The following is a 21260-nucleotide window of genomic DNA, read 5'->3' as shown; positions in this document are numbered from 1 at the left end:
ATCTACCAATGTTAGATGTGTGTATAATTCTTATTTTTCAATGTAGTTGGGCCAAGGAAATTGTTAGTTAATATATGTACTTCAAATGCTTTAAGTGGATACCTAGGAAAAGGTATACAAAATATAAATAGTACTGTATATTTTCAAAAAATTTAAATAAACACAAAGAATATATAGGTATACATGTTATAATTTCAAAGTCAACGCTAACACATACATTTTCTTATCTAAATACACACTAGGATACTTCCTATTTCAACACATGCACCTACAAACACACGGCCATGCACATAACCTTGCTTTCTGCCACTTGCAAGAAAGTTAGTATATACAATATAGTACACTGTTTCAACTTAAATCATATTGGAAAATTAATGAGGATGGCATTAAAAAATTCTGATCTAAGAAATCAACATGTAGGAAGATAATTATTCCATACATTAAAAACACTGAAGACTGATGAGAAGTTAAGATTTAAATTGTTTGTCCCAGAAATCTTGAGAGATACCGAAGAGACGGGATTGCCTGTAAACACTCAGAATTATCTGTTTGGCAATTGGGATTTTTGAAATCTAGCAATTCAGGCCAGAGACTCAGACCATTGGTGCTTCAGATCGCAGAGAAATAGTATAGCTTTGGGCAGTTCTCCGCAAGGCGGGGGGCGCCGATGGAGATCTCGACGCCCATCTGGATGGGAGACGGCGATTTGCTGGTCTAGCTGGACGGGAAAATCCTTTTCCAGGTGAAAATTTCACTGCCATGGATTCCTACAACACCAAAGAAAACATTCATCTCACTATCCCAGCACTAACATTGGGCTTGACATTTTATGAATCCCAACAATGGGATTAATGTATTAGCATATTTATAAGCTAGAAAAGGCATAAAAAACTAATGAAGATATCTAATATTTGTGATTGTGAATGTTTTAATCGAAGCAATTCACTTATATGACATTTAATAATCTCTTCACACTGACAAATTTTAACACAACTGATCTCTTTTTAGATCTAAAGTTCAGTATTTAGAAGTTCATGTTAGGTAACTGATATAATGGAACTGCAGATGTTTCTTGGTGGAATTTCATAATGGTTTAGTGTTGTTTGAAAACAAGGTAATTTATAGAACAAACTGCATTTTTCTCAAGTTACTGACATTTTTAGAGGTCATAAGCAAAAAACATCATTCCTTATCTTCCTTGTTCACAAACCATCAAGTGATTTATCTGATGCTTTCTTTCTTCTCCACTAAGAGCCACTGCTACAAGTTCTCAAAAATTTCAAAACTGCTAATAGTTACTATCAATATTGGGCATCATTTGATGACAAATTTTTTTCCTTCCCTCCTCTTCCCTTTCTTTCACTTCTTCCTTCTTGGCTTTCTTTTTATTTTAATGGAAGAAAAGCATTCTTAGACCCTTGCAATTAAAAAGAAAATTAAAAAGCTTATGTGACCCATTTTATAACTTTGGTTGTTACTGACCTTTTTAACAAAGCCTTTGCTCTTTTATCTGGGATAGGCAGTGAGGATGGCCTCAATTTCTATGACAGTAACCTGCATTTTCTTTTTCTTTCTTTGGAATTTATTTTTCTGGAAAGAAGGACCCTAAGGATCCACAGTAGAGGACTCCTTCCAAGCCTCCAATGAATGCAAAAATGGTAAGTACTTAGTAATAGTTCTTGTTAGCTAATGAGAATTTGGCTGGTTATTGTAAACACTAAAGGCGCAGTATATAAAATTTGTGCACTTGGGGGGGGGGGGGGGGAAGGTCCCTCAGCCTGGCCTGTGCCTTCTTGCAGTCTGGGAGCCCTTAGGGGAAGTCTGACTTAGCGCTGCCCCTGTGGGAGCTTCTGCATTGAGCATCTTCCCCCTGGTGGTCAGTATGCATCATAGCGACTGGTTGTTCCATCATCGGGACAAAACTAGCTCTCCAACATCCCCCGAGGGGTCTGGATTGCGAGAGGGTGCAGGCGGTTCGCCAGCCAGGGAGGTACTGTGGGAGGGCTCCAAGGTATGTCCGGCCTGTCTCGCTCAGTCCTGATCGGCTGGACCCCAGCAGCAAGCTAACCTACTGGTCGGAGTGTCTTCCCCCTGGTGGTCAGTGCACGTCATAGCGACTGGTTGTCTGGTCGACTGTCTGCCCCCTGATGGTCAGTGCACATTGTAGTGAGCGGTTGAGCGGCCTTAGCATATCATTAGCATATTACGCTTTGACTGGTTGAACGGCCAACTGGATGAATGGACACTTAGCATATTAGACTTTTATTATATAGGACTAGAGGCCCAGTGCATGAAATCGTGCATGGGTAGGGTCCCTAGGCCTAGCCTGCGATCAGGACCATCTTCTACCCGCTCGCCAGTCCCCAGTCCTGCCCCACCACCGCCACCCACCCAGTTCTCCTCACCAGTCCTCAGTCCTGCACCACTGCTGCCACTCACCCCAGTTCCTCATGGTTCCGTTCATCATCCAGCAATCAGAGCCTGTGGGCCAGGAGATGGGGCCAAGAGGTCGGCCATTCCACCCACTCTCCAGTCCCCAGTACTGCCCCGCCACCACCCACCCTGCTTTCCCGTTCACCATCTGGCAATTGAAGCGTGTGGCTGGTGGGATAAGGGACCAAGAGGTGGTCAATGCACCTCATGGTGACCAGTCAAGCAGTTGTTCTGGTCATTATGCTGTTATGGTCGCTGGGCTTTTATTATATAGAATATTACTATTTCCCACCTGAAGTTACAGGTCCTTATAGGTATTTATGGGCTCAACTAAAAAAGATACAGTGTGGCCAGCATAGCTCAGTGATTTGAGTGTTGACCTATGAACCAGGAGGTCAAGATTCAATTCCTAGTGAGGGCACATGCCTGGGTTGCAGGCTTGATCCTAGTATGGGGCATGCAGAAGGCAGCTGATCAGTGATTCTCTCTTATCATTGATGTTTCTATCTCTCTCTCCCTCTCCTCCCTTCCTCTCTGAAATCAATAAAAATATGTTAAAAAATAAATTTAAAAAAAGAAAGATACATATGTGTACCCCTATGTACATTGTAGAGTTATTTATAATAGCCAAATTATAGAAGCAACCCAAGTGCTCATCAATAACAGACAAGTAGGTGAAAAAGCTGTGGTACATATACACAATGGAATATTACTCAGCCATAAAAAATAATGAAATCTTACCATTTGTATGGATAAACCTAGAGTACCCTAAGTGAAATAAGTCAGTTGGTGAAAGACAAAATACCATATTATTTAACTTACATGTGGAATCTAAAGAACAAACTAAATGAACAAACAAAACAGAAACAGACTCATAGATACAAAGAAGAGACGGATGATTGCCAGAGGGGATGTGGTTGGGGAACTGGGTGAAATAAGGTGAAGAGATTGAGAAGTTCAAATTAATAGTTCCAAAACAGTCATGGGGATGTAAAATACAGCATTGGAAATAAAGTCAATAACATTGTAATAACTATGTATGGTGCCAGATGGGTACTAGAAATAATAGGGGGAACACTTTGTAAAGTATATAATTGTCTAACCAGTATGCTGCACACTGGAAACTAATGCAAATTAATATTGAATGTAAACTGTAAATGAAAAAAAATTTTAATGTAAGAAAAAACAAAGATACAAAAACAGGATAGTCATTTGTACATTGTGCAAACTTGTATAAGTCTCTGATAAAATGAATGAAAACTGATATTTTTGTAGGGTTTGAAAGCCATCTAAAATATATTTTTTTACACAAGAAGGAAGTAATCTGCATAGCTTAGAACTATGCTGCCTACACACTGTATTATGTAAAACAAGAACTTTTAAAGCATTAGCTAATTATAATAATGTCACCTTATAAGCTTTTGTAAATTATGCATACAAGGGGACTATTGGCTAACTCTTCATTGTAAATACCAATCTCTTCTTCTACATCTTTGTCACCTATAACTAATGAAGATTATACTCTTGCAAACTGTCTGGAACAAAAAAAGAATACCATTTATTCAAATACTTTTTTTTTGGGGGGGGGTGGAGGGGACAACTTCCATGCAAAGAATTTATACAAATAAGAATGACCTTAACATTTTTTTTTAAGTTATATCATTTTTTATTTCAATGTGCTGCCTGTTAACCCCACAAATAAGATAACTTTGTAAGATGCTACTTTAAATGGTATGTTTTGCCCATATTTTCATTTATGAGACTAATCCCATGAGAAAAAAACAAACATGAATCAAGTGCTGGGAATGACTAAACCATTCATTGTTAATAACTAAAAAGCACAAGCTATTTTTAAAATATTTCCCACATACTTTAAAAGAATGAAATTCTACAAATCAACAAATGCATACTCAGAATACCTTTTCAAAAAACTTAAAACAAACATTTGATCTTCTGGATGTTATTAAACCTATCTATATTATAAATGGCTAATATGCAAAGTGTCCCCTCTGGAGTTGGACCAGGAGTTCAGGAGTTTGATCACTCGCTACGTGGGGGCATGGAATATGGCGGGCAACCAGTGATGGTGGGGCACTAAGGGAGGGAGGGAAGGAGGAGGTGAGGAGGCAGGGAGGTGGGGAACCTGATCAGCCCTGATCACCAGCCAGGCCTAGGAACCCTACCCATGCACGATTTCGTGCACTGGGCCTCTAGTTTATATATTCATGTTAGCCCATTTTAGAATTTTAAAAAGTTATAATGTTCTAACCCCAGTTTTGAAACTACACTTTGAAAAGTTCATTTGAGTTACAATCCTAAGGTTCATAGTTATTAACAAGTGAAGGATCAAAAAGTTAAGTAGATGCCAAAACATGCACTTGCATTCTATTTATATGAATGCAAGGGACTGAGCCCTGAGCCATGGCTAAATACGAATGCAGTTCTACCAAAGTATGATCATTGCTTTCTCACCTCTGTTATCTTTTTCCAGTCCACTCCTTGCTTCACTTGTTGTGCCCTACACATAGCTGTTTTTCCTTGAAGCTCTTGTTCAATTTGGAGCATTTCTAAATGCTGACTTAATGTGGCCCCAACACTGACATCAGAATTACATTTGGTCCAATTATCCTGGCAGCATTTAGAATTTTGCAGTACGGGCCCTGTTGATGTCTCATAGGTTTTCAGCAGCTTTTCCACAACACCGTAATTTGACCTAGGATCAGCTGATCTTGGTCGGCCAGACAAATTGCTAGGTCTCCAGTCATGCTCATGGAGCATATTCCGATAACTACTGGGAGTTATGTGCTCCTGTGTTTGTCTGACTGGGCCTGTTGTGGATTTTTTGGTGGGGTTATCAGGCACATTTTCTCTAGGCACATGCATGTGGGCACTGGTTTTCAGAATACCAGACACATGGTCATTTTCTGGTATGCTGCCTATACGAGGAATTAAGGTATCACAGGGCTTAAGACCTTGAGACGATTCTAGGTAGCTTTGGTTTTGCTGAACTGCACGACAATGTCTATCTGTTCTGAACACGGTTCTATTAAATTCATCAGTCTTTGCTGCCAGCGTTTCATTCCTAGTAGTCTTTTCAAAGCCACAACTGAAACTTCTAAGCGGGCCACTGCTCTGTGTCACCAAGGAACTACCGTCATCGCTTACATGAAGGTCAGAGTGGAATTTAGCAGGATGATCTGGGGTCATCTTTTCATATTTTGACGAATTGGGAGTAGAACAGGCTTTCTGAAACCACAAGGTAGAAGGGCTATTTTCTGTGCCTATCACAGTGTCGTAAGACCTCAGGCCAAATCCAGCATCACTACACGGAGGCTTGTTATCCATTTTGGCTCCAGATGCCAAAGAAGAAAACAGGATACCATCTTTCAAAGTCTTCCCTTCCTTTAGACACAGTGAAGGCATCTCATCATGCCTCAGAAGGACATGCGGACTGCAGTTCCTTTCACCTTGATCCTCTTGGACCACCTGGCTATTGTGGTCTAAACTTTCCTTCCAACTTTCATGGGCTTGTTCAGGATACACACTGGGAAAACTTCGAGATGTACTTCTTGGAGGAGGAACTGGTGGAGTTTCATTTCTTTGTATTGGATCAATTGTATCAATTCCACATTTTTTCATGAAATTGCTTTGGAGCATGTCAGCATAACTCAGATTCTTTCTATTTTTCTGTTTTTCTTTTTCCAAACTGATTGGAAGAACGCACTGGCCATTGTTGATCCCGTGGTCTCCAGGGGCCATGTTCATTATATGTGGCATTTCCTGGAGAGAAGAATCTGACTTCATCCTAAACAATGATTAAGTATGATGTATTAGTGAAAACTTTATTTAGGATAAGCTCAAAACAAAACAACATGGCTTAAGCAATGGATTTCTGCTATAGGAAAAGGAGTCACAACTTCCAGAAGATTTTTAGGGTCAAAGCCTCTAAGTCTTTTTACTGTAGGACAAAGCCCACCTCTCAGTGCTGCATTCAAGGCTCTGCTTACTTTGACCCAAACTATCCTTGCAATCTTGTCTCTCATTTTTTTCTATTTCCTAAAACTTCACCTAATACTCAGACTCTTGAGTGTCTGCTATTAGCATTCCCATTTCTACAGATTTTCTCTAGGTATTTCCTTACCTCCGCTCTGCCTGCTGAATTCCTATGCATTATATCATCTGAGCTCTTGAATGTGAAGTAATATTCTAGGTAGTGTGACAGAAATCTGAATAAAAGTGCAGCAAGACCTGGGTAATACCAAATGGAAGACGTCATTGGGGCTTGAAAGAAAAGTAAGAATTTTGGGGGTGAGTCAGGGGCAGACTGGCAAAGTGAGCTGCAGTAAAAGCAGTGTGGCTACTCAAAAAACAGTGAGTACACTGGTGTGGATGGATTATAAAGCTGAGTGGGGAGAATGATGGAAAATACGTGAGAAACATTAGTTAATTGAATGTTTTTGAATTTCATGTTAAGGATTTTGAAAATTTTCCTAAATGCCACGAAGTAACAAGGAGAATTTTATACTGATTTGTAAAAGAAAATTGGCAAGTAAGTCTTTTCAGAGTCCATCAAAATAAAAACCTAAATATAGTAACAATGGGGATTCACAAATTAAAGTTAATCATATTGATAAAATATAAATCATATTTATATCTCTTCAACTTATAAAATATTGTCTGCTAGCTCACTATAAAGTACAGATAAATACTAATTAACAGAGAATAGTAGACAAAAGCTAAATGGGCAAGTAGAGAGCAAAATTATGGATAAAACAAGGTTGAAGAAAATATATTTTAAGTCAGTACAAAAATTCTCTCTGAGCTTCCTAAGAGCTCAAGAGAAATAAGGCTACACACAGTGCTATAGCTTTTTTGTTGTTGTTAATCCTCACCTGAGGATATTTTCCATTGATTTTTAGAGAGAGTGGAATGGAAGGGGAGAAATAGGGAGAAACATCAATGTGAATTGGTTGCTTCCTGCACTGACCTGACCAGGCCTGGGGATCGAGGCTGCAACCAAGGTATGTGCCTTTGACCAGCATCGAACCTGGGACCCTTCACTCCAGTGACTGACGCTGTATCCATTGAGCCAAACCAACTGGGGCACATTGCTATAGCTTTCTAAGAGAATCATCCTGCCTCACCAGGAGATAAATGTTGATCCTAGGACAATCCATCATTACCTAACTTGTAGAAAATTCCAATTTATTTTTTAATTTGGCTAAAACTTGCTTTTACAATTATAGAGGTATTTCTGAATTGAAACACTATTTTTATAGCACTGTATAAATGTATGTACATATTTCCAATATGTTCTGAAAATTATGTATGCTTCCATTTAACACATAATAAACTAGAGGTCTGGTGCATGAATTTGTGCATAGTGGGGACCCTCAGCCTGGCCAGTGATCAAAGCCTAATGGAGGGTTAGCCGACTGGGGTGAGGGACTATGGGAGGTTGGCTGTGGGAGTGCACTGACCACCAGAGGCAGCTCCTGCGTTGAGTGTCTGCCCCCTGGTGGTCAGTGCACATCATAGCAACTGGTCAACTGGTTGTTCGGTCATAACTGTCACTTAGGCTTTTATATATATAGATGTAGAGAAATAAATGACCCTTAGGTATAAAACATTTTAGTGCAACATCATTATGTAATTAAAACACAATGTTGTTAAATCTGACATAGTTTGAAGATGTATTTAACTGGATTAGCCTAGGTGTATACTCTTCCATTGGCTAAATATTCAAAATGAGAAGAAAAAAAACTTATTTAGAAGATACTTGCTAATTTATGATGGATGGCATCTCTTAACTAAACACCAAAAGAGTAATGTATTCCTAATAGTCAAATTACAAAGAGAATTAGAAGACCTGTTTTAAGAATTAGCAAACAGGGAAATAAATAATCAATTAAGATTTTATCACTTATCTAAGACAACAGATTCGAATAACTCATTGCTAATTATCACTAACAAAGTGTACGGAATTCACTGACTGGAAGCAGTATTTTTCTTGACTTCCCAACATAAAATAATCATAGATGTCCCAGCCTACCTTCTATGGTGAGACCTCTTTCGGATTTCCTCTTGGAAGCAGCACAATTCTTCACTGACTTTGGCAAGTTCTTCAAGAGCCTTTATGTATATAAGCAATAGCATGTTAGCACTTTGAAATGTGAGTAATTCTTTTGAAACAGTTCTAGGCCAGTCATGTTACTTACTGTGTTGAGGGCGCCAGAACAGCCCTTGCTCACTTCCTCAGAAGTCCTCAGGTCAGGCCAGGCCTCACATTCCTTTTGGTTGTCTGTGGCCAGGGGATCCATAAACCCTACCTTTTTGGTTGCTTTTTGTTCCTTACACATTTGATTTCCTTCACTGAGTAAGCTCTGCTCCATTTTATTTTCTTTTTCCAGGCCATCCCTGTGATTCATCCCTGTAAATTCGCATTGTCCTGAATTGGGGTAATTTGGAGAAGATTCCACCACTTTATCTCGCATGGCTTTCTCACGATCAAGATCAATGACCTTGGCACGTTCATTCATGTTGAGTTTCCTCCGAAGCTTTACTTCATGGCAAAGCTACAAGGAAAACAAAGGTAAGACTTTTTTCCCTCCTTAATTTACTTTGTCATATTTTTTAAGCTAAGCACACTATTTTGCATTCTCTTTGCTATCTGACTATATACGACCTGTGGTATTAATGCTTATGCCTCTGAAGAGTGCTTCTAAAATCTTAATTAGTCTGGCTGATGTTGCTCAGTGGTTGAGTGTTGACTTATGAACCAAGAGGTCACTGGTTTGATTCCCAGTCAGGGTACATACCGGGGTTGCGGGCTCAATCCCCATTAGGGGGCGTGCAGGAGGCAGCCAATCAATGATTCTCTCTCATCAGATATGTTTCTATTTCTCTCTCTCCTCCTCCCTTCATCTCTGAAATCAATAAAATATATGTAAAAAAAAATAAAACAAAAATAAAATCTGAATTAGCCAGAAAACGTTGATAAACCATAAAGACTACTTTTCATGGGCTAACACACAGATGATAATTTCTGTTTTTCTAATTAGAAAGCAACTCAGTCAAAATTAAATTAAACCTGTATCTACTTAAAGATACTATACTACAGAAGCATTGTCACAATAGTGGAATGACCTGAATCATTTACTGGCATGCTCTCTCATTGCTTTCAGAGAAGCAAGAATTTAACTAACATTAAAGTCATGTTTTTAAATATATGATCCCCTTGTATACCAACCTTTAACTGTGTAAAGAGTTGACAATGTCATAGAGTTGGTTTATTCTGTCCGCTAAATAGACATTTTGCAATTAAAAGATGTTTCCACTGGAAGTTATATTAGTGAGGGCTAGTTAATACTGAGATATTTTTTAAAATGCCAGGTTATAAACATGAAAAAAAAAAGTTTTTCATCCTGATTAAAACAAATGTAACCCTGTCCTATGTGATATTAAAAGAACTCTAAGGCTTTGATCATCTATTAATCTATGTTAAGTGGACCCCAAATTATTTATTTTTTTAAAATTCTCACTTGAGGACATTTTCATTGATTTTTAGAGAGAAAGGGAGAGAGAGAAAAGGAGAAAGAAAATCATCCGTGTGAGAGAGAAACATTGATTGGTTGCCTCCCGTATGCAATCCGACTAGGAATCAAACCCTCAACCTAGGTATGTGACCTGACTGGGAACCCACCATCTTTTTGGTATAGAGGACAATGCTCCAACTAACCAAGCCACCCGACCTGGGCCCCCAAGTTGTTTCTTGTTGAGAACTTAGTTTGACCTGCAGGCACTCATTCAGCTCACCTCTGAATAGAGGAAATAAGTGGCTTTCTCTTCTGGCTTGAGTTCTGGGAAAGCTTGTCAAATTTCAAAGGAGACGATCAAATAACTATTAAAACAAACGACTACATTTTACAGCCACAACCTATATTTGCACATCTATTACTTAAGGAATAACAGATTTATTGCTGCTCAATATTTACCTGAATCTCAGATGAGAGAGCCCTATATATAGTTGATGCCTGAAGGATATACAGTGCATTTATTTCCCTAGATATTTATAAATCTACCATTGGGTCAAGTCAGGACAGCATCAACTTGCAGCCATTGCCCCTGTAAAATTTTATACTGAACTGTTGTGGGCATTATGACTTTGGTGACCTTGAGGATATTATAGGAAGCAACCTTTAAAAGTACCATGTTAAATCTAAGGATGCTGCTGGAGATGGTACTCTTCTTGAGGAGTCATAGGTGAAAACAAGATTGCTTTCGTTTTGACATCAGGAACAGAAAGGCTATTCCTGGAAAATAAGTTTGCTTTTGTTTTCTGAATATTGAGAAATATGCATCTGACAATTTTTGCATCAGTTGCTAGAAAGATAGACTTGTTGCATACATTTTACATGTGATCCTTCCTCTTGTCTTTATCTCACCTTCCTTTTGTTTTGGCATACTCTACCTTATGTAGAATTTTATATGCCATCATAAATTCTCTTGGGAATTTAAGTGAGGTACAAATAAGCAAATAACATAATATTACTGATAGAAAACAATTCATTTTGTATAAGGGAATCTGGTACCCAGCCCTTGTCAATAGTTATCTAATCATTTGAACAAAGGAGATAAACAGGAAAGATTGAAATGTGATAGAAAAAAATCACAGACATCTATGTACTCTACCCAGGGTTTGTATGTGTATTAAACCAGGTTTCAAATGATCCAAGTGTGTACATCTTGGTTTTACAATAGTAAATGCAAGGATCATGGATAGTGGCTGAACAGAGGATCATTAGCATCCTAATACCCAATGCTGGATACTTTCACTAGATTATTACTTAAAATCATTAAAGTTACATATGTGCTCCTAAAAATCGACAATTCTAGAATACATGGCTTAATAATTTTCATCTGATTTAATATAGAGAGATTGGTGATAAATGTTAAACAATAACAGTCTATTATGCTTGTGATATGTTATAATTTTTCCAAGTACTGATTTTTAATTATAGTTTTAAAAAACACACACCATCTTGATTATCTGTGATATTTGAGGATACTTTCTCTTTTCCTCAACCTTTTCTACTCCCGCTTTGTAGCCTGTAAGAAATGAGCTAGAAAAGGCACGTTCTTGTGGGTTGCAAAGCTGGGACTCTAAAAGAAACATGCATTTGTATGATAAAGGGAGCACAATGCTAGTATTTAGGTATTGAAGAGCATCACCTATGGGTAATCTGGGTAAGCACCTTCCCTGAACACTTCCCCTGGTAATGGGGCTGTATACTGCAAGCAGCAAGGTGAAGAAAAAAACATTACAGCCCTTCTCTCTCCTTGAGGCAGAAAGGAACAGTATTTCCATGGACTATCAATCTAAGTTTAAAGTATGTTTCATGCCTGCTAATTGATAAGGCTAATATTTACCATAGATGGAATCTACAGAGCTCTCAGAATAATTATTTTACAATAACAAATTTAACCAGACAGCAGATTGTGTTCATGACATGGCTTACCCCATTGGCTAGATTAATCCTGACTCCCTTCATTATTTTGTTTGGATGCTAGAATGATCTGAGACTGTTACTAACTGGACCTTCCAAACTTTTGGAAGCCAATGACCCATGACTTCAGGTTTCTGATTGGAGCTGTGGATTCTGATTTGACCTAGGCATCTCCTTGTTGATCCAATCTGAGTCTCGGGATGGAGGAATGAAGAGAGTGAGCAAGCCCAGCCAGTGTGGCTCAGTGGTTGAGCATCGACCTATGAATCCGTAGGTCATGGTTTAATTCCTGGTCAGGGCACATGCCTGGGTTGCGGGCTTGATCCCCAGTGTGGGGCATGCAGAAGGCAGCCAATCAATGATTCTCTCTCACTACTGATGTTTCTCTCTCTCTCTCTCTCTCTCTCTCTCTCTCTCTCTCTCTCTCTCTCTTTCTCTCCCTCCCTCCCTCCCTGAAATAAATTTAAAATAATTTTTTTTTTAAAAAAAGAGAGTGAGCAAACACCTTTTCTAAGCTATCGAGAGATGAGCAGGGGATTCTCCATTCAGTCTCTAATTATACACTACTAGGTACTTGCCACCTTCTCACATCTACCTTCGAGGAATAGTTTAATAGCTACTCTTTTAAAAATGTTTTCTTGTAGTATGCCAATTTGTATTTTATTCACAACCAATTATATGGCTGTTAAGATAAAAATATTTTCACTACAAACACATAAAGCACCAGCTTTTATTGTCTCTGAATAAAGGCCAAGGAGTCTATGAAAATAATTGCTTTGGCAATGTGCACCAAACCATGTAAGTCAATACCACTGATGTTACCAGAAGAAAGCAAGGTAAGTATGAATACTTTTCAGTTATAACAAGCTTAAATACCCATCAATGTAAATGCTTAAAGGGAATATTCTGTGCTCAGCATGCTGAGGGAAGGTTAACAGGGGAATAAATGACTGTATCAGTTCACAGCATGTCATTTTTCATTGCCATGGTAAATTGGGCACATCCTAACAGAATAAATACCATGTCCATTGCCATTTTCTGTTTGAGATATGGCACTCCTTCTGATTTTACTGAATTACCTAATATGTAATTTCCTTTAGTAGACATTATTCATAAATCATCTCAGGAAAGATCTGCATTTTAATGCTCAATTGTAATTTGGCTAATTTGTTTTACCAGCCGAAACCGGTTTGGCTCAGTGGATAGAGCGTCGGCCTGTGGACTCAAGGGTCCCAGGTTCGATTCCGGTCAAGGGCATGTACCTTGGTTGCGGGCACATCCCCAGTAGGGGGTGTGCAAGAGGCAGCTGGTCAATGTTTCTCTCTCATCGATGTTTCTAACTCTCTATCCCTCTCTCTTCCTCTCTGTAAAAAAATCAATAAAATATATTTAAAAAATAAATAAAAGGCCAAAAGTAGGTGAACTTAAGACTTGTCTAGCAATTAGTGTTTACCAGCTAAAAAAAAAAAAAAAGTTAATTTGTTTTACCAATTATGTCTTTCTTACATTTTCCTCCTGGACTCAGTATTTGAAAATCATGAAAAATACATACTTACTTTTGATACCAAGACACTCTAGTCAGAAAATAATAAAATGATACACTTTAGAGTGACATTTCAAGTTCTTAATTTTCATGTCAGGCTATAAAATAAGCCTAGAACACCTGATACTATTGGGTAAGGTGACACTATTTTTGGTGCAGTAAATGTCACTGAGACAAGCATCTCTTAGAACATAAAAATAGTTTACAATATTAAAAAAAAACACCTTCAACAGCGTTTTCATTCTGAGCTTTAAGTTTCGAATGTATTCAAAACAAATCAACTTGTACCTCTTCTATCTTCTTCTGCATGATCTTCCATTGGGCTTCCCATTCCTTCCTTTCATTGTCGAACTGGTCCAGTAACTCCATCTTTTCCTTGTGCCAGGCAGTCCCTGTGTTGTCCCACTGCTTGTGCAGGTCCATGGCAACCACGTGCGTGTGAGTGAAGCGGTGTTTCTGCTCGTCTCTGCCTTCTCTGAACTGTTTCTTGGAAGCTTAGAGTTGTTTTATTTGAAGCAGTCTCACTTGCCTTTAAAATAAAGCCTAATATAAACACAAGAAGAGAGAGTTCCAAACCCATCTGCTTTCTGGCAATATTTTAGCACTTTGTCAAGAGCCATCGACATAAATTATAGGAAAATTGGACATAGAAGAAAAGAGATGGCAAACTAATTAAGAAGAAACAAACACAGACAAAAAAAAAAAAATAAGTATTGTCTAAAGTTTTTCCTACCCCTTCCTAAGACCAGACAGCAAAATTATAGTGGACAAGATGGTTAAATGTATATGTGAGATATAAGGGCTCCTTTAACTAACCGCCTAATCCAAACATAGAATTTTTCATGGTTATCTAAGAGCGGAAGCCTAAAATTCAATTGCATGGTCACATCTACACAACCGTGGTAGATTCTGCTGCAACAGAATTACTCCTTCTGTTTGCATTATACAACGAGATTATATATTTCTGTGACTTGAAGTCCTGAGTCAGTGCTGACCTAGAGTCTCAATTTTATATTCAGAGTTCAAGCCCATCCCAAATGTGATTACTGTATTAACAAGACCCCAAAGTTGGTAAGTCAATCTAGGACTGGTATATTAGCAAGAAACCAAACTAAATCACACACAAAAATATGTTCATTATTTTAGTTCAAGAAAAATGTAAAAGCAGCAAAACTATTCTGAGAGCCAAATGTTAAAATTTATCCATGCTCTCTTTTCCTTGTAGTAGATTATAAATCAGAACCGTTTTTAGGATACTGAATACAGAGAGCTAAAGAAAACATTTTGCTCAGTTTGCAGGGAAATCCTCAATCACATTAAACAGTACCTAAAATAATTAGATTTCTAGCATTTAAGGCATGTGTATTTAGGGTTTAAACATGTAAGTTAAAATATCAAATTAGGCCCAGTTGGCCTGGCTCAGTAGATAAGCACTGACCTATGAACCAAGAGGTCAAGGTTGGATTCCCGTCAGGGCACATACCCAGATTTCGCGACTCAATCCCCAATGTGGGGCATGCAAGAGGCAGCCAATCAATGATTCTCTCTCATCATTGACGTTCCCATCTCTCTCTCCCTCTCTGAAATCAATAAAAATATTTTTTTTAAATACCAGATTAATAACTCTGTTACAAGTCATCTAAAATTTCTGAGATGGGGCTAATCACGGGGTTGTTCTAAAGATTAAATGACAAAGTAGTTTGAGAAATTTAAAACATTTTCCTTATTTTTTGCTTTAAAAATCTTGCTCTGGCTTTCACTGAAAAATTTTTTATTTGTAAAGTCATATACATGTTTAATGGGTAGAGAAGTATGTTTAAAATATTTGAATCTCAGTCTAAGATAATCGTGCCTGTAAGAAATCTAACTCTTCAGGTTTCTAGGTCATGACCAACATGTCTTAACTTAGCAGGTGGCACTTTATGCTAATGCTAAGCAATGTTCCCAAGAGTTAATAGCTGCCTGGGTGCTGGAATTGTGGGCTGAAGCCAACATACCCATGCAGCATGCCTCATTTAATTTAACAGAAGATGGCTGCGTATCATAGCGCCAATATAAGATAAACGTTGAAGCCTAATTTAAATTTTTGTCAAACGGTCCAGAACACGCATATCTGAGTGGTAAACTGTTCCAAGCATGTATTGTGTGAGTTACTATCTAGCAATGAACTATAATAGACTAATAAGGATAAAAATGTTAGTGCTACATACAGCACTCCACCTTCAAAAACATCCTAATAATACTGGCATCTGTATTATTATTTTTTTCTCAAACAATTTGCTACTTGGATCACTTTTACCTATTTCTGTGGCACATTACCATGACTAATGCACTGAATAAAAAGAAGTATCTTCATATTTAACCATTAAAGATTTATCCAATTAGCCATGCTTTTCTTCTAACCTCATGTTCCACCCTCTGACCTTCCTTCCTTTTTCGACCCTCTATACCTATGAGCCAGCAAATATAAGTACCTGCCATAGCAAATATAAGTTGACCCCAACCAAATACATCAATGAAGACCTAACAAAATGAAGATAGTAAAGAATACACAGAATTTTGGTTTTTGTTTTGGTGAATCTGTCACTGATTTTGATCACGTAGTAATCTTTTAAGTTCATTTAATAACTATGCACACGATATGCAGACTGATTATTTTTAGAGTCTAGCAGACCACTTTAAAGCTGTATATAATCAACTGTGAGCTGAAACTATGTTGCTTACTAGCAGGTATTTAACATTGGAACTTCTTAGGAAGAATGGAGTGGCTTAAGACATTAAGAGAGAGTTGCACATTTAACCCAAATCATAGAAAGGGGGCAGACTAATTTCAAAACACCTGGAAAAGATGTGTTATATTTCATCCTGGTGATCTTTAAACACTGGGATTGGTCAGAAGTCACCATAAAGTTGCTCCTGCAATTATATGGCAAGTGGCTTCAATTTTTCTTTCTATTCCCAACTCTTCTTGAACCACTTCCAGACCAGGGTTAAAAGGTGACACACCCTTTCTTTTTCACCTAGCTGAAGCTCATCCAGGCAAACTCTAAGTCAGGTTGCTCCTGGTGAGAGGCCGATACATGAACTCAGATGCATGCTTCCAAAGCAGACATAATTCTGCACTCAATTGCAAAGAGCCAAACTCATCACTTACTATGGAGAAGGGCCAGTCTACAAAGCTTCCCAGAGCCAGAACAATTCCAAGCGCCAGGAAATGTAATGGTTATGGATCAAAAACAAGCCTTTGAAAGAAAATTCCTATAGAGCAATATCTGCGCCAATTTTGGGGGGAGGATTTATCTTGCCCTCTTAGCATCTGTCTTATAAATGTCAAAGGTAATATGGTCAAATGTAGAGCTTTCAGCTCTAAAAATAAAGTGTGGGACATAGAGTTTTGAAGATCAAGTGAGCAAGAGAGAGAGAAAAAAAGCATTTTGGATCATAGCAGGTGTTTGAGAAATGCCTGTTTCTTGGTTTCTTCTTTCTATCCCTTTCTCCCTCTGTCTTTTTTCTTGACTTCCCTCCATTGCTCTTTCCTTCCCTTCATCTATCACTCTCTGTTTTTCCCCCTAAAATAAAGTTGATAGTTTTGATCTTTATTTAATTAGACAATTGATAGAAACAAGTCTAATGTGTGAACTCTCATATTTTCAATAATTTTCCTGTGAACTCAGTAGTTTTCTAGTATTTTAAGGATTCATGAAAGGTTAAATATTTAGAAAAAAATTTATTAGTAAACATTTGAATAAAAAAATCTTATATAAAGATGCTTTTGTTATTATTCTCCAACTTTGTAGGAACATAATGTTCTATAATGAGAAGTTATGGGATAAAGTGGTTCATCAGATTCAAAAACTCAATTTCAGTGTTCAACTGAGGCAAATATAAAAGTTCTCTTTGTTCCTTATTGTCACTCTTTTTCGCCCACAGATGTTGGCATCTATGTGGGAGAGAAGAAAGGATTTCTGCTATGTGTACCCCTTCTTATTTCATTTCATTCCTCCCAGAATTTCATTCAGAATAAAAATTAATTAGGGCAAATGTAAAAGAGTGAGCTGCACTACTTAGTCATGCACAAGCTCTTCCCCCAACAACTCTAAGACAGCATTACATAACCCATTTAAGCTACACCCCCTCCCCAAGGCTGCAAGCCAGAGCTGCAGAGTTGTGCGTGGGTTGCATAAGTAGGGTGATGGGAGGGAAATAGTTCTGTTAACCTTCCGGCCCTGTGCTAAGACTAACACAGGAATCTCATGATAAATCATTATCATTTCCTAATTTAGCCTCAACTGGTCGTGGTACCACTTCTTTGTCTGAGGGGAGCTCCATCCCTGCTCCTCCTGGTCATAACTACCATTTCAGCCTCCCCAGAGAAAAATGGACGTTAGCCAAGCAAATGAAACAGTGGTAGGGAACTTGACTCCATTACTCCTTCTCTCTTCTGAGATTTTCGTTCAGAGTACTTGTTTCTTACTCTCCTATTTCCTCTTTCTAAACATGTTACTTTTCATATCGTGGACGATGTTTTCATTTGTAGGAGCTTAAAATTCCAATAGGAATACCACACACAGTAGGTACCATCAATCTCACAATTCCTAGAATCATTTGCCCTGCAGATGCTCTGCTTCCTCTTAGCTTTGAGGGCTTAGAAATTCCCACATCAATACCCATCAGAGTAATGCACACTTACCTTGAAGATTCTCTAGCCCTCTCTCCGGGCCATTATAAATCGCTTGCATCATTTCAACTAATTAACAGACCTTGTCCCTCCCCGATTGTTCACTGGCAAATGCATCTTTCCAAAGACAGCCACGAGTTGATTTTGTTACAGGGCAAAGGGGAATAATTGTTCTTGCTGTTTCAACATGTTCCTTGTGTTCCAAGAAGGTCAAAGAGATACTACCACATGCAATTCTGAAGAAATCCATTTTGCCTTCTCATTTTATGATCTTTTCTCCTTCCTTGTTTTCTCTCCAGTTATATACTCAAACTACAAAACATCCAAGATACAGGTGGACTTATTTTACATCTCTCATAAAATAAAGCTTTGAAAGGAACTGTTGGCTTGGGTACACAAATACCTAAAATTAACCGGCTTAAACAGAACATGTGGTGGTAAAGTTCCTACCTAACCACAGATTAATCCCTTATGAATGGCACACTCTTCAACTCAAATTACAGAAGTACTTATTATGCAGTGAGCAAGCCATCGTCTTGGATGAAACTACATTTATTTATTACGTTTCATTGCAATTTTCAAATACCAGCAACCTCAAGGGTTGTGAGCTTTACTTGGCAAATGGTAAAAAAAAAAAAAAAAAAATCTTCCCCCTACTGAAAATAGCATGCCAGTAAATAAAGTCAGTGAACTCCGTGGCAGGCAAGGTGCTATTCGAAGTACTGAGAGGCAGTGTTTGAAAAACAGTGTCTGAGAGCGGATGGCCCTGTCAGTCCAGAGTTGGGAAATCCGCTCACAGCAGCTGAAGCCTCTGTTACCCAGGAGTCAGTAAAATCCGTTATGAACCCCGCCCCACTGTCTTTATGGCCAGACACAGACACTGAAACAGGCAGATGTGGAAATCAGCCTCCAATTAAACAGTATCCATAGTTTCAAACGTGTCAACATAGCTTCAAACAGACCCTTTACATTTTGCCAGAATTAGCCACTGGCTTTCAAACTGCCAGAAAGACACATACCTGCTTGCTCTGGGGAGAAATCCTATGGATGCCCGGCCACTGGCCACTCTGGCAGTGGAAGGATAGCTAGTTGTTTTAAAGAGGAAAGTCTCCGCTTGGTGAAGCTTGCTTCTTTGCAAGAAATGGAAAGGCAAAGTAAGTCCAACCATTCAACAGAGCGGTACTGACAAGTCCCTCTGAAACCTTCAGCACTTTCACAAATCAAAAAGCTGCTCGGCTCAGTCTCACAGCAGCGGCCTGGACTCCTGTGACGTCAGTGACTTGGCGGGGGGGGGGGGGGGGGGGGGGGGGGGGGCGGGCAGGGGGGTGGCCTCTGGGCCACCTCTTCCAACCAGAGCTCTGTAACTTTAGAGCAGCTCCTTCTCTGGGTAAACAACTCCAGGTCCAGGACATTTTTAGCTTTTATAATGGAGCTCAGTATTTTCAAACTTGCCAAAAGAGCTGGTGGTAATTTCACACACGATGACAATGGCCCAATTTTAGATTCCTTTTATTTGGAAGATTCAACTCTTTTTTTTTCTAATAAGCAAGAATTATCTCCTTGCATGCCTCTCTCTTCCCCCTTTTCGGCTAGCATCAGAATGTGGGCGTGGCAGAACATGTGTAGCAATGTTACACACACACACACACACACACACACACACACACACAATCTCAAAAGATTTTTGAAAATGTATCAAATTTATATCTTTAAATAGAGTAGAAACGGGACACGTTTAAAGACCCACCTCCCTGCTCCTTGTGACTATGAGAGCGTGCTGCCTGCGTCTACAGCGATAGAGATGGCTTTCTGCTAGAGGGAATCAGAGCCCCTGGGAAAAGATGATACTTATTCCTGGAGGAAAAGAGCCGATGAGATACCCACGTGCTGTTTTCAACTGCAGTGTGCTGCGGCCCAGGGCTATGGCGAGGCACCCTAAACTGGGACCAAATGGATCTGCCCTGGGAAGGTTAGGAAACCTCGCTTCTCCAGCAACATTCCCAGATTGTGTGAGAACTTGCATGTCCACACATCTGCTCGTATTTGGTTTAATTGACTTAAGGAAGTGTCTAGACCAGTGGTCGGCAAACTGCGGCTCGCGAGCCACATGCGGCTGGCGAGCCGCGGTTTGCCGCTCTGTTGACTAATGAGTTTGCCGACCACGGGTCTAGACCAATCTGGTGTCCAATTTAGCAAATAAGCTAGATAACGGATTCAATAATAAGGCCTTGTCCTCAAGTCTGTGTGGTTGGTCACCTTCTCATGATTTTTGCCTGCTTCCAGGTAAATATTTCCTGGGGAACTAAAAAGTTTAATAATAGCAACCTGCTCATAGTAGGACTTTAGCCTATGGAGGACAACTGAATGAAATCGTACGCTGTGTTTTGAAAGCCTGGTATCATCATCTCAAAAGCAGTAACAGCAATAATAGTTCTAATAGTGACTACCCATGGAGAGGCCACTGTTGGCCAGGCTCTGTGCTAAGTACTTTGAATATATCTTTCTTTTAGGCCATCCTCACAGCAATGGTGTCTGTAGAAACCATTAACCCAACCTTCAGATGAAACCACAGCTCAGAGAGGTACGGAGTCTTGCCTAAACTCATAGAAATATGCTTATGCGATAGAGTGGGGCTTGGAACCAGTTTCTCCAACAGGAGACCCTGGAATTTTGTCACAGAGATCTTGGTTTCACCACTTATCTGCGTGAAATGTGAGTTTCAGCTTCTTCCATGAAGGGATAATTATATTTCCTTTATGAGTTTGTTGTAAAAGTATGAGAGATATTTATAGTGTGAGACAAACAGGAAATGTCATCTCATTTCTGCCTACATGCTTATGAGCACAGGAGGAAGATCTTGGTGTGTGTGTGTGAGTGTGTGTGTTGCCCCAAAGCAGCATCTATACAGAATTATCTAGTTAACATCATTCCCCCTTTCCCACTCCAAACCTCTTCATTTCCATGTGTCCTTTGTAAATCAAATTAAGACTATTTTCTGAATCCGACCAGAAAACCTGAAACACTAATTCGAAAGGATATATGCACCTTTATGCTCATTGCAGCATTATTTACAATAGTAGAGATTTAGAAGCAGCCCAAG

General features: G+C 39.0%; 1 protein-coding gene across 1 annotated transcript; it reads right to left on the bottom strand.

The window, feature by feature from the left end:
- Nucleotides 1-212: 212 nt before the first annotated feature.
- On the bottom strand, nt 213-18199 carry KIAA0408 (KIAA0408 ortholog). Its single transcript, XM_054722571.1, has 6 exons — nt 18173-18199; nt 13771-14025; nt 8652-9008; nt 8486-8565; nt 4906-6238; nt 213-767 (listed from the first exon to the last, which is right to left on the bottom strand). Exons 2-6 carry the CDS (start codon nt 13903-13905, stop codon nt 594-596), a joined length of 2079 nt encoding a protein of 692 aa, XP_054578546.1. The 5' UTR covers nt 13906-14025; nt 18173-18199; the 3' UTR covers nt 213-593.
- Nucleotides 18200-21260: the final 3061 nt, after the last annotated feature.

This window comes from Eptesicus fuscus, chromosome 10 (assembly GCF_027574615.1).
Source record: "Eptesicus fuscus isolate TK198812 chromosome 10, DD_ASM_mEF_20220401, whole genome shotgun sequence".
NCBI classification, from domain to species: Eukaryota; Metazoa; Chordata; class Mammalia; order Chiroptera; family Vespertilionidae; genus Eptesicus; species Eptesicus fuscus.
This window is presented reverse-complemented; position numbering and strand designations above follow the sequence as displayed.

What these genes read in the sequence shown, in the direction of transcription:
- KIAA0408 (XM_054722571.1), bottom strand. Translation starts at nt 13,905, where the DNA reads ATGGACCTGCACAAGCAGTGGGACAACACAGGGACTGCCTGGCACAAG. An exon ending in AAGAGGTCTCACCATAGAAG is followed by an intron (nt 6,239 to 8,485) that starts GTAGGCTGGGAC and finishes ATCATTGTTTAG; the next exon opens with GATGAAGTCAGATTCTTCTC. An exon ending in ACTGGAAAAAGATAACAGAG is followed by an intron (nt 768 to 4,905) that starts GTGAGAAAGCAA and finishes TTGGTGTTGTAG; the next exon opens with GAATCCATGGCAGTGAAATT.